At 38.1% G+C, this 11,323-nt stretch overlaps 1 protein-coding gene across 1 annotated transcript; it reads left to right on the top strand.

The window, feature by feature from the left end:
* Positions 1 to 1,864: 1,864 nt before the first annotated feature.
* On the top strand, positions 1,865 to 6,300 carry LOC119900233 (phospholipase A2 inhibitor subunit gamma B-like). The gene is made up of 5 exons (XM_038715025.1): positions 1,865 to 2,008; positions 2,383 to 2,484; positions 2,593 to 2,760; positions 2,925 to 3,041; positions 5,592 to 6,300. Exons 1-5 carry the CDS (start codon positions 1,957 to 1,959, stop codon positions 5,822 to 5,824), a joined length of 672 nt encoding a protein of 223 aa, XP_038570953.1. The 5' UTR covers positions 1,865 to 1,956; the 3' UTR covers positions 5,825 to 6,300.
* Positions 6,301 to 11,323: the final 5,023 nt, after the last annotated feature.

Here is an 11,323-nt window from a genome sequence, read left to right on the forward strand (position 1 = left end):
TTCATAATGTGTACTCCTTTCTGTTGTTTAAGTAGTTTTATTGAGTTTAACTCAAAAGTGTGAATTAACGTTCAGAAATGGATATGTTTGTTACACCATAGGCATCACTAGACCCCTGTATCCATGTGCAGTGCCCCAGTATTAAGATTATCAAGACCCCTTAATGTCGTTTTTGGACGTCTAGGCCTCCGCAGGCCAGTTAGCAACAATTGGCAACATCTGCAACGTCCGGTCAAGTTAGCAATAATATACATGCAATGTCCGGTTACACTTTCAAAATAAAACTACTGGTTAAGGTGAAAAGGCATGTTGTTAATGATATGAAAAGTCGCAAAAAAGTGTTGAAAGCGAGTGTTTACAAAATTGATAAGGACAAAGAGGGACTATCCCTCTGAATCCGTGTATGATTCGTTCTTTCATTATTTTGTTTCAAAATCAGAATCGGAAAAAACAAAAAACCAAGTCATTGGTCAGCTAGCTTTTTTCACTGTGGACATTAAGCCAACAGGTTAACACCACTCACAGATTAAAGGCTACCCACCTTTCTTGGTGAAAAACTGGGTTACAGAGTGACATCCTTTACTTTGTCTTTCCTCTCTCTCTTTTCTGTCTTTCCTTTTTGAAAACCAGATTTTGGTTTACTAGGCAACATTGTGTTCAATATGGAGGTTTACTTTTGGTCAATGGGGATTTTTAACTTTTACAAGTAAAAACAAATGCAATCATTTTATTCTTATATTTAAAATATATTTATACTCAGTGATGATGGTTTATATAATGTATAATATAATTTGATATTAGTTGTCAGTCAGGGGCCCTTGGAATTGTCCTAACCTTTCCCCCCAATACGGCGCCCATGTCTGTGTATAGCTGAGTGAGGCTAACAGATAGCAGTCACTCAGCTAGGAGAGCCGCCTGTCAATCAAAGCGGCCACGCCCCTAATAATGCAGAACTTTATAGCTTAATATAATTTAAACAGGTGAGTTATAAAAAAACTCAATTAGCAATATAAAACCAGGCTGTATACATGTTTTATTCTGCTGTAACGTTGGGCATTTTAACATGGGGGTCAATGGAGATTGAATCCCTCCTGCAGCCAGACTCAAGTGGCCACTCGATGTATTACAGGTTTTTGGTCTTCTGGAAGTCTGACGCTTGGTCATAACACTATGTATAGCCTTTAATGTTCACCCAAAGGAACAGATTAGCCTAAGTAGCCTTAATCAAATAAATAAATTGATTTATAAGTTATACAAATGAATCATTACATTAGAATGAATCACAGCATTAACAAGTAATAATGTGAGGCAGAAATACGACAAGTATGAATTTTGTTCAACATTTAGGCTACACTATTTGTTTATTAAGTTTAGCTATCCTTAAAATGACAGTTTTTGAAGGTGACTGGTCTCTATTTCTGGTTTACACTTTCTTGTTCAATTTTTATTGTGTAAGGTGGATAATTGAACAAGCCGACGCTTTGGTGCGCTTAATTGCATTGCACGTCTTCATTCAATGCGACAATAACACAGCAAAGTGTTAACATCGTTTAGGCAGCATCGGCTCTGGAAAAATGAGCTCACACTGTTCAATAAACATTTGCTTTAGAGCAAGTAGGACAATAAAATTAGGAAATACTGTCTGATTCCATCATACAATGTGAACAACTGATGAATTATACTTCATGCACGGACCTTCAAGGTAGTAATTTCTTTTAAAGTCATCTAGTATTTCTGGTAATACATTAACAAATTGCATTCAAGACACACCTAGATTTGCTAAGAACTTTGGCATCCTGTCATCTTCTGACATGCTCTGTTTAAATTGTGTAACCTGGATAAAGCTTACAGTGTTTCTCTTTTAACCCTAAATGGGAACACCCAGTCCCTGAGTATATATAAAAGGTGCAGTATCATCATCACGGAACACTGATCCACAGTACTTACCTGATCATCATGATGAAGCTGATCCTTTCTCTGACTCTCATCTGGGCACTTTCCAGCACAGGTAACTCCACTTATTATCACATTAGAGTTTCTGCAGGGAACTCGATTTAAAGGTTGGAAGACGTTAATTTTGCCTGAAAGCTTTTTTGTTGTTGTTGAAAAGATTAAAAATCTTAATATTAACAGATTATTATTTTTAAATGAACCAGATCCAAAACTTTTAGACTTTATTGATCCTACTGAAAAAAGATTGGAAAGAACTACTGGTTGTAACAGCCATTGTGTCTTTTTAAATGCTTCTGCACAACAAGAAGAAAAACATGTTTCAACATTTATAGATCATCAAAACCTGTAACCCTAAACTCAGACGTTTGATTTGATATTTGACTTGTGATGTGATCATCACTGAATTGTCAATTTTTCTCCCCATTGCAGCTGGAGCCCTTCAGTGTCAAACCTGCGTAAATCTGCAGTGTTCAAGCACAGTACCATTAACATGTCTGACAGAGACCATGTGTGCAACAGCTACCATCCAATGTAATGTTTTCTTGATGTGATCTATTACTACTTTTCAGTGAAATACATGTACTGCAAAGTTACATGTTTTGTCCCCCAACATTAACAAACTGCACTTTGATTTTGTAGCAAATTTATCTGGAACTTCATTAAAGCAAATCATCAAGGCGTGTGCACCATCCTCCGTGTGTCCAGCTACAGGCCCTCAGACATTATCGTTTAACGTGGGTGTTTTGCAGGCAGTTGCATCTCTTCAGTGCTGCAACACAGATAACTGCAACACAGCAACTCTACCTAGTAAGTCCAAATTGATAAGTAGCTCATTTAATTTAAGAAAACAGACAAAATAAAAAACAGAACAAAGAACACTGGCCTCCTGCCATCTACTGACACGTCCTACTTTCACTTTGACACAAATGTTTTCTCTTCCTTAAATAAATTGTCGTTCTTTTCTGTTTCAGTCCCTTCTTCTCAGCCAAACAGCCTAAAGTGTTTCACTTGTAACGCCACCACCTCTCAATGCAACTCATCTCAATTACAATGTCAGGGAGTGGAGGACCGCTGCTTTAAATTGAATGGTGAGTCTTTCTGATAAATAATTGAACATAGTTCGTCTCCACATGGGTTGTGAGATGTGGAAAATCAACCAGTGGTGGAAAGTAATGTTGAGATATTGATACTTTTACTTACATTTCTGTTATATTTTATGTTATACATGTAATATGTAACATGTAATTATATTTCAAATGTAATTATTGTACTTTCACTGCACTACATTTTTATGACAGATATGGCGGCTGGTTACTTTACGGATTAAGATTTTATGACAGATTATTTTACAAGAACGTTATAGATCCAACAAGCCCGCAGTAGGTAAAGTAGCACTAATATAAGTTCCATCCTGACCAGGTAAAACAGCATTAACTAGAAGCTGTCTGGTGAGACTCACAAAATTGAGATTTTTCACATGCTGTGATGCCACACCTCAATTTTCTCACCCAGTGAAAAACAGAATTTATGTATAACTGATAAAGTCAACTTACTGAGCGAATTAACTCTGCCCAGCTGATGCGACACTGGCGTATGCTGTGATAGTAATCAAGTAAACCTGCTCTGCCTGTGAGTCCAGATGGTTCGGTCTGAAGAGGAAACTACCATATGAGCAGAGCAAGAATGTGTAATGTGTAGGGCAGGTAGACTTTTAAAATATTATGAATTGTCATTGATGTTGTTAGTCTTGAAATATTACACCTTTTTCTCGACATGCCACAGATATGTGGGAGAGATTTTGAATGTGCAGAATATTGTGAGCATGAGCACATAAAATGAAATAATTTATCGTTGAGGTGAAAAGGTGCCACATGCACATTTAAAGAGGTTACTTCTCCAAAGAAAAGACACAAAAAAGAGGGAAGACTAAATCATGCCTACATGTGTGTTGACTCAGCAGTGAGTCATGAAAAAAGTTGATCTACAGGAGAAACCAGATCTGTAAGCAACACAAAATGCCCAAGAGCTGCACTAAATTTTATTCTGTCATGTCTTTAAATTTTGAATTGTCACCTGCCACCTAAATTTTGTTTCTTTTACATGGATAAAAACATTTCCACCATACATTGGTGCTGAAAAATTCACCAGAACACAGGAAATGAAGTGAATTTTCATATAATTCAGCATTGGAGAGTCTTAAAAATAGCGTTAAAATCTTGTCTCGTTCTCGTGAACCCAATCACGTGTCTCGTCTCGTGAGCCAAGTGTCTCGTAAATGCTTAACCGTGTAAATTTGAATGAATCGACCAAAGTAACACAGATCAAAATCCCATCCTTTCTTTACTGAACACTTCTGTGTTTTGGCGCTTCAGCCTGCTCTGTTGTTGCAGTGCTGCGCTCCTGTACCACAGCTTGGCTCTACACTTTGCATTTTGCTGCAAATGGAAAGAAAATCTGGGGGATCAGTTAAAGACTTTAACCGCTCTTTAAGTGAGGTAATAAAAATAACATGTACAACTGCCGACTTGTGTCTATATTGCCTACTCTCTCCAAGGTACAGGAAAGAATTGTTTATAGTAATCTAATCAAAAAATCTAATATTCTTGTCCCATTACAGTACTTTAGAAAATATAACACCACAAGTATGACGATTCTCGCTATTGATGAAGGTGACTGCGGAGTTGGAATCTTCCTTGATTTATCAAAAGCATTTGACACTATTGACTTTGAAATTCTTCTCAGCAACCTTCAAAATGACTATGGTGGATACATGACTTAATGCATGCAGTTACCTTTAAATACAAACAAAACAAATGACAAAATCTTCCATTCGAATAGAAATTGAAATAACATTGACCATGTTTTTGTCAAAATAAATGGTAGAGCTATTGAGAGAGTTCCCCAAATTCCTGGGGATACATATCGATGTGTTTATGAACTGATGAAAAAAATGTCCAAATATGTTATTTTTCAAATTGAGACATTTTCTTCCATTCAAAGCAATCGTAACTTTATACAGGTCTTTATTTGAGCCTCACCTAAATTACTGTAATGTCACATGGTGCAATACTTGTTGGAGTTACCCAATGAAAGGACAGATTTTACAGAAGAAAGTAATACGTGCCATTTCATGGTCCAAGATAAATGCTCCCATGGCCCAAAGATTGTTTATGAGGTTATGAAGCTCCACTCTGTTTTTCTGTAGTTCCAACCAATCTAATAGATTAATGTTCTTCTAGTTGATTTCATCACGTCAGGTTAAAGAATGGTTTTCTACCACTTAAATGCTCATCCACCTCATATCAATAATTCAAGCTTTTATACGTTACTATACATGTAATTAGGAACTTCAGTATATGGATAAAGAACCTCTTGAAAAATAAAATGCGTCAGATTTAGTAGCTGTCAGAAATCTGTTTGATCAACATTTAGGTGAATGTAAGTATCGGATCAGATTTGGTGGCAGATACTCAGTATTAAAGGACTTGGATGGGTATCAGGACCAAAAACATGTAATGGTGTAATTGTACATCTTGACATTGTTACTTTAACTTGTGTGAAGGATCTGAATACTTCCTGAAGTTACTTAACAAAAAATAATGTATCTATAGTAAAACATTGTTTTTTTTAATCTTTAGTGACGAATGGAGCCAATACTTCTCCATTCTCTGGCTGTGCATCTGCAAACCTGTGTGCACTTGGTGATAGCCTGAGTAGCCTACCTCTCTTGCAAAGTTTTGGTAACATCAGTAAACCATCCTGTTGTGGGACCAGTTTGTGTAATGCTGTTACAACAACTGCCAGTGACGCCGGCTGTATGAGTCTGCTGCTGGGAGTCCTCATCTTTACCCTCCGTTTTTTTGAAGCCTGATTTTGGGTTTACTGCTCACTTACATGTGAAGTTGGCAGTTAGTGGGGCTAGAAAATCCAAATTAAGAATTCAGGGATGGAGTCTGGATGAAGCTGAGGTGGGACTCAAAGGCAGAAATGATATAGACACAAACACACAACAGAGGGGATACTACCTTTTTCATGGCTTTAATTTACTGGGTACATAATCAAAAGAAATAATAGATTTCTTAATTAAATCAAATTTAATGCTGTAACATTATATTAAATTTGAGGTTTTGTTGCAAATTGTACAATTATATTACTCCATTTTAGAAAAATAAGAATCTTTAATATTAATGTAAGACTCAATATGAGAAGGATTGTTGACACTCTTTATTATTGTTTAACCTTTTGTTGTGAATTATTTTATATTTATTTATTATAGCCTAAATTGTTATCATTAATTACTAGAGCAATGGTGGTCTACATTGTCATCATTTAAAGTGTTATTTTATAGTGTAAAGTTAGGATCACAGTGTGAAAACTCTACAGCTCTGAGTGTGTGTGCTCCTTTCTGTATCTAACTGCCCAGGCACATGTGTGTGTGTGAGCAAGTTCGTGTGCTTTGGGAGAAAAGGGAGGGAGCACAGTGAGGCAGCATCAAAAACACTTGCAAAGGAAAATATAGAAGCAGATTTTGTGAAAATTGTATTACAAAACATACATCAATATAGTCCATCACAGTAAGAATGTCCTGTTTCTAGCATGGAGCACAAACGACACCAGTTTATTCCACAAAAGTCAGGTTATGGAAGAAATGGCATGGCCCAAGTCTTGAATTTTTACACGACATTACTTTTTTGTATCTTATTATGAATTTTATGGATGATTCTTGATCTGCAGTATTTCCTCTGTCTTTATCTGTCTTATATTTTTATCTACTATGTTGTTAAGCACCAATACACCAAAACAAATTCTTTGTATGTTAACCGACTTACCAATAAAGCTGATTTTATTTAAAACAAAATATGTTTTTATGACTTTATTTCATACTTTAAGTGGACTCTGTGTCATCTGGAGACTTTTGTGCTCTGATATTGTCACAGTACAGGTGCAAAATTCAAATCTAATTGCCAGTCAGCAGTGTTGGGCAGTAACGCTTTACTCAGTAACTCGTTAGGCCTACTGTGATTGGTGGATTATGCCTCTGCTCAGCGGCGGATTGGTGGCTGCAGTTCCAGCTGATGGTAAATGATTGGCTAAATAAACTGGAAAGGCTTGTGATCAGGGAGGATAGTGCTGAATTGGTTAAGCAGTTATTTAAAAGACAGGAAACAATTTGTGAAGTTGGGAGATTACACATCTGAATGTGTGGACATTGCGTGTGGTGTCCCCCAGGGGTCAGTGTTGGGACCAAAATTATTTATCCTCTACATAAATGACATATGTAAAGTATCTGATCTACTCAAATTTGTATTATTTGCCGACGACACAAACATCTTTTATTTCTGGTCAGAATTTACAGCAACTCCTGGACTGACTCCTGGTTTGACACAAATAAGTTAACATTAAATGTGAGCAAAACTAAATTCGTGATATGTGGCAATTGTAAATCAATCAATCAAATTCAATTACAGATTGAGGTTGTTAATATAGAAAGAGTGTATGAAATGAAAGTCCTTGGAGTGATTATAGACGACAAGATTTGCCGTAAATCTCACATAAAACATATCTAAACAAAACCGTCTTTAAGTGTTTCAGTCCTGGCTAAAGCTAAGCACATTCTAGATTACAGATCACTCCACATGTTGTATTGTTCACTGGTGTTACCGTATTTAAATTACTGTGTAGAGGTTTGGGGTAACACACATCAAAATCTATTGCAGTTGTTATTTATACTTCAAAAAAGAGCAATGAGAATAACACTGGATATTTGGAACACACCAACTCATTATTTTCACAGTCTAAAGCATTAAATAATAAATAATAATAAATATTGTTATGTATGGGTAATATCTGTATGTGAATAGAACTTTTGAATATATATTCATTGATTACAGATTTATTATCTCTGTACACTTATTATTTTGTAGTTATTTCATTAAATATGGTAGTAAGGGTATAAATGGGTAGGAATACATACGTTTTACTTCTTCCTACCTACTTTTTGCACATGTAAATAGAGGTTTTTAAGTACTGGAAAGCATGGAGTTTCACTTTCGTAGATTATTTTTTAAATTTTCTCCTGTTTACTATAGTTAGTGGGGTCAGTTGTTTGTGGTTGGTTTTCATTTGTTTGTTTGATAGGTTAGCGCTGATTTCTAGTTAGAGGTATTTATCACTACTTGCTTCTCTCTGTTATAAATAAATTCACTATTTATTATTTTAACGTAGTCTAAGTTGTGTTCATGTGGCTCATTGGGACTTGGGGAAGATGGGGTAGTTCCATGTTATGTCTGGGCCCCTAGACCAGGCGTAACAACTGTAACAGCCAATTGTTGTTTATTCAACTAGTGTACTAGTGCAGAGACGTTTTGACTAGTGTAAAGGTGCGTTCCCACCGAAAACGAATCCAGCGTTTTGGGCGTCTTGATTGCATACAAGGTCAATACAAAGAATTTCTGTGATTCGCTCCAGGCGGCGCGAATGAGGCGTTTGTCGCGCAATTCGCTGGTTCGCGCAAGTTCAAATTGTTCAACTTGGGCGAGAAAATTGCTTGAAGAGCTGTTGCGAAAACCTATCAGCGGTGAGATTGTCCAAACGTCACCAGCGGCTACGAAGCGTTGTTTGGAGAGGACCAGGCGAGCGGTGTAATGACACTGGCCAATGGGGAGCTGCTAAAGAACGTGGAAGTGGACGGGGAGCAGCGCTGCAGCTTTCAGATAAACACCAGTAGTCGGTCTTGATTCTGCTCTGACAACTACGCCGTTTACCAGCGGGAGGAGATCAGAGTTAACTGGTTTTATCAAATTAGCTTTTTACTTTAGTCTTTGGAATTACAACTTGATTTATCTTCACACACGCTTGTCGGCAACTAGCTTCCGTGCACATCCGGTTCCACTGTTGTTGTTAGTGTCGGATGGCACCAGAGTTCTGCAGGTTCAGAGTTCATTTTTATATAAAAGCTGGACATTACTTGGAGAAAAGAAAGCGAGGAATGTGAACTACCTGATCGAGTTTAGAAAATGTGTGTCTGTAACTTTATTCCAGCTGTCGTTGTACTTTACTGTGTACAGGGTTAGCGTAGCATAGCCCTGATCAATCCGAACTCCATTCAGAAAACACGTATTTTGAAAGTTGTCGTCCTGCTGTCTTGCTGACAAAGCATGAATTCATATTCATATTGTAGTTATTTCGGCATCAGTTTGATCCGTTTATTGCAATTAAATCACAGCCAAGGGTTTACTTTGTGTTCATATAGCTGTAGTATTCACGGGCTGTGTTTATTTGCTTAATGTCCAGCAGTCAAACTCGCTCAAGTACAGCGAGGCGAATATTGAATTCGCTTTTGTTGGGAACGCACCTTAAGGGATTACTACACTATATTACCAAAAGTATTAGGACACCCCTCTGAATCATTGAATTCAATCATTCAGTTGTTTCAATCACTCCCAGGATTCTCAGGAACTCAAGCATGGTACAGTGTAGGTTGCCACCTGTGCAGTAAATCCATTCTGTAAATTTCCTCACTACTAAATATTCCATGGTGAACTGTTAGTGGTATTATTTCAAAGTGGTCGAGACGCCGGACCTTATGATGTTCAAGTCGGCTGCTAGCCAAAAAGCTAAAAGAAGAATGGAAGAAGAGATAGGCGTTCTACAGAGGTCTGGCGTTCAGTATGGTTAAGACCTACGCTGCCGACATCTTGTCCTGTCAGGTTTTGGTGAAAGTACAGTGTACTCTCACCCAGTGGTGTTGTGGCCTGCACAGTGGGATTTGGCGCTGGTTTTACGCACCCTGACCAGCGATCTAGCTGCCCTCTCTGTGTCTCCCGTCATGCCTCAGGATCTAGGGTGATGGCAGCTCAGCTGTCCTGCGCCCTAATCCTGCTTTATGCCTCAGAGCTTCTTTCCTCCCCCCATGGGTCTGAGGATGGAGCTGTCCCACCTCCTCTGCCCTGTGTGCACGCTGTCCTGCTACGTGGCCCGCACGGCCGGCTGGCATCATTCGCAGCTCCTGTTCGTGCACTACAGGGGACAGTCCAAGGGGCAACGAGCTACAGAGCACACACTGTTTAATAACCACAAGCACATCCACACAATTAAACAGGTAGGCCTACTCAGCGGCGACCTGTCCCCGACATGATAACAGCCTTTAAAACAGCAGCACGGCAGCCACTGAAAAAGCACTTGTAAAGTTACTCACTTATTTGAAAGGCCTTCGACGTGCCTGCATTGAGCAATGTCCTCAGTCATCCAAAACTTATTTGAGAGCTTTGCAACCCTCTCCTCCTGTTCTTTTCTCTCCTGACTCTTCTTGAAACAACTTTTATGTGTGAATAGCATGGCTGCTTGCTTGCACGTGTGCTCCGCTAGTCTACTTGTCAGATTTTGTGTTTCACTCGGTTTCTGGAGTCTTGTCACATGATCAAATAGAAAGATTGGGCAGCCATATACATATTACCCAGCATTCATCACTTAATTTCTTGGCTATGTGACACAAATACCAAAGAAAATAAGATTAAAATCATTCTGTTGAATTTGTGGAATCAATTGTTTTATATTTTACCGTATACCTTATAGCCTACCGCTTGCTACACCACCTGTGGGTAGTTTTACTTTTGTCTACCCACAACAGTCTGTAGTGTCAGACACCACGGCAAAGGGGGAAATGCACATTTGAGTGCATATATAGCACTTGATCTATTGAGCAAACTTCAATTTTAAGGTGAAATCTGTGTTCACATTGATTGACGAGACTCAATGCACATTTATTACATTAACAATAAGCTATGTAGAGTGGAAAATTGTGTTAGTATCATTTTATAATAGTATGCTGGTTTCTCTTAGTGTAGCATCCCGTTGGAAAATGAAGAACTTCACTGAGGGTCTTAAGATTTTTAATTTGCTGCCTTGTACTTCAACAACAATGTAATTGCTAAACAAAAATGTGCAGACATAAGGCAACATAGTATAACTCCTTTAGGATTACATTGATTGATTAGTAACGCATTAGCATGATCAAAATATTTCAAATCATTATGCAGAAATATACATTTAAAATACATTGTTGTGACATGACATGGAAGCTATTTAAATAAATGATGCTTTTCCCATAACAAGGTTTTAACAATTGTAATTTATTGATGGTCCCTAAGCTGACCCCCGGTGGTTTAAAGCGAGCTATCGGAGGTGAACTGAGTAAGAAGCCGTCACCAGATCCTGGGTGAATGTCTGTCGAATACCCAACTTAAAACTAACTTCACCACGGTACAAACTCCATGAAGTCTCTATAGCTGTTAGAGCCGACTGACAGCTGTCGCCATCATCACAAACGGACGTCGCTTCTTGTGACGCTTGGAAGGAAAGATCGTCTCAT

This window comes from Micropterus salmoides, unplaced genomic scaffold (assembly GCF_014851395.1).
Source record: "Micropterus salmoides isolate LMB-PRFRI ecotype aquatic unplaced genomic scaffold, ASM1485139v1 Ms_hic_scaffold_13, whole genome shotgun sequence".
NCBI classification, from domain to species: domain Eukaryota; kingdom Metazoa; phylum Chordata; class Actinopteri; order Centrarchiformes; family Centrarchidae; genus Micropterus; species Micropterus salmoides.

Excerpts from the sequence above, each read along its gene's own strand:
- LOC119900233 (XM_038715025.1), top strand. The coding sequence starts at position 1,957 with ATGATGAAGCTGATCCTTTCTCTGACTCTCATCTGGGCACTTTCCAGC. Across the intron at positions 2,009-2,382 it reads CTGGGCACTTTCCAGCACAG|CTGGAGCCCTTCAGTGTCAA; the intron begins GTAACTCCACTT and ends TCCCCATTGCAG. Across the intron at positions 3,042-5,591 it reads CCGCTGCTTTAAATTGAATG|TGACGAATGGAGCCAATACT; the intron begins GTGAGTCTTTCT and ends TTTAATCTTTAG.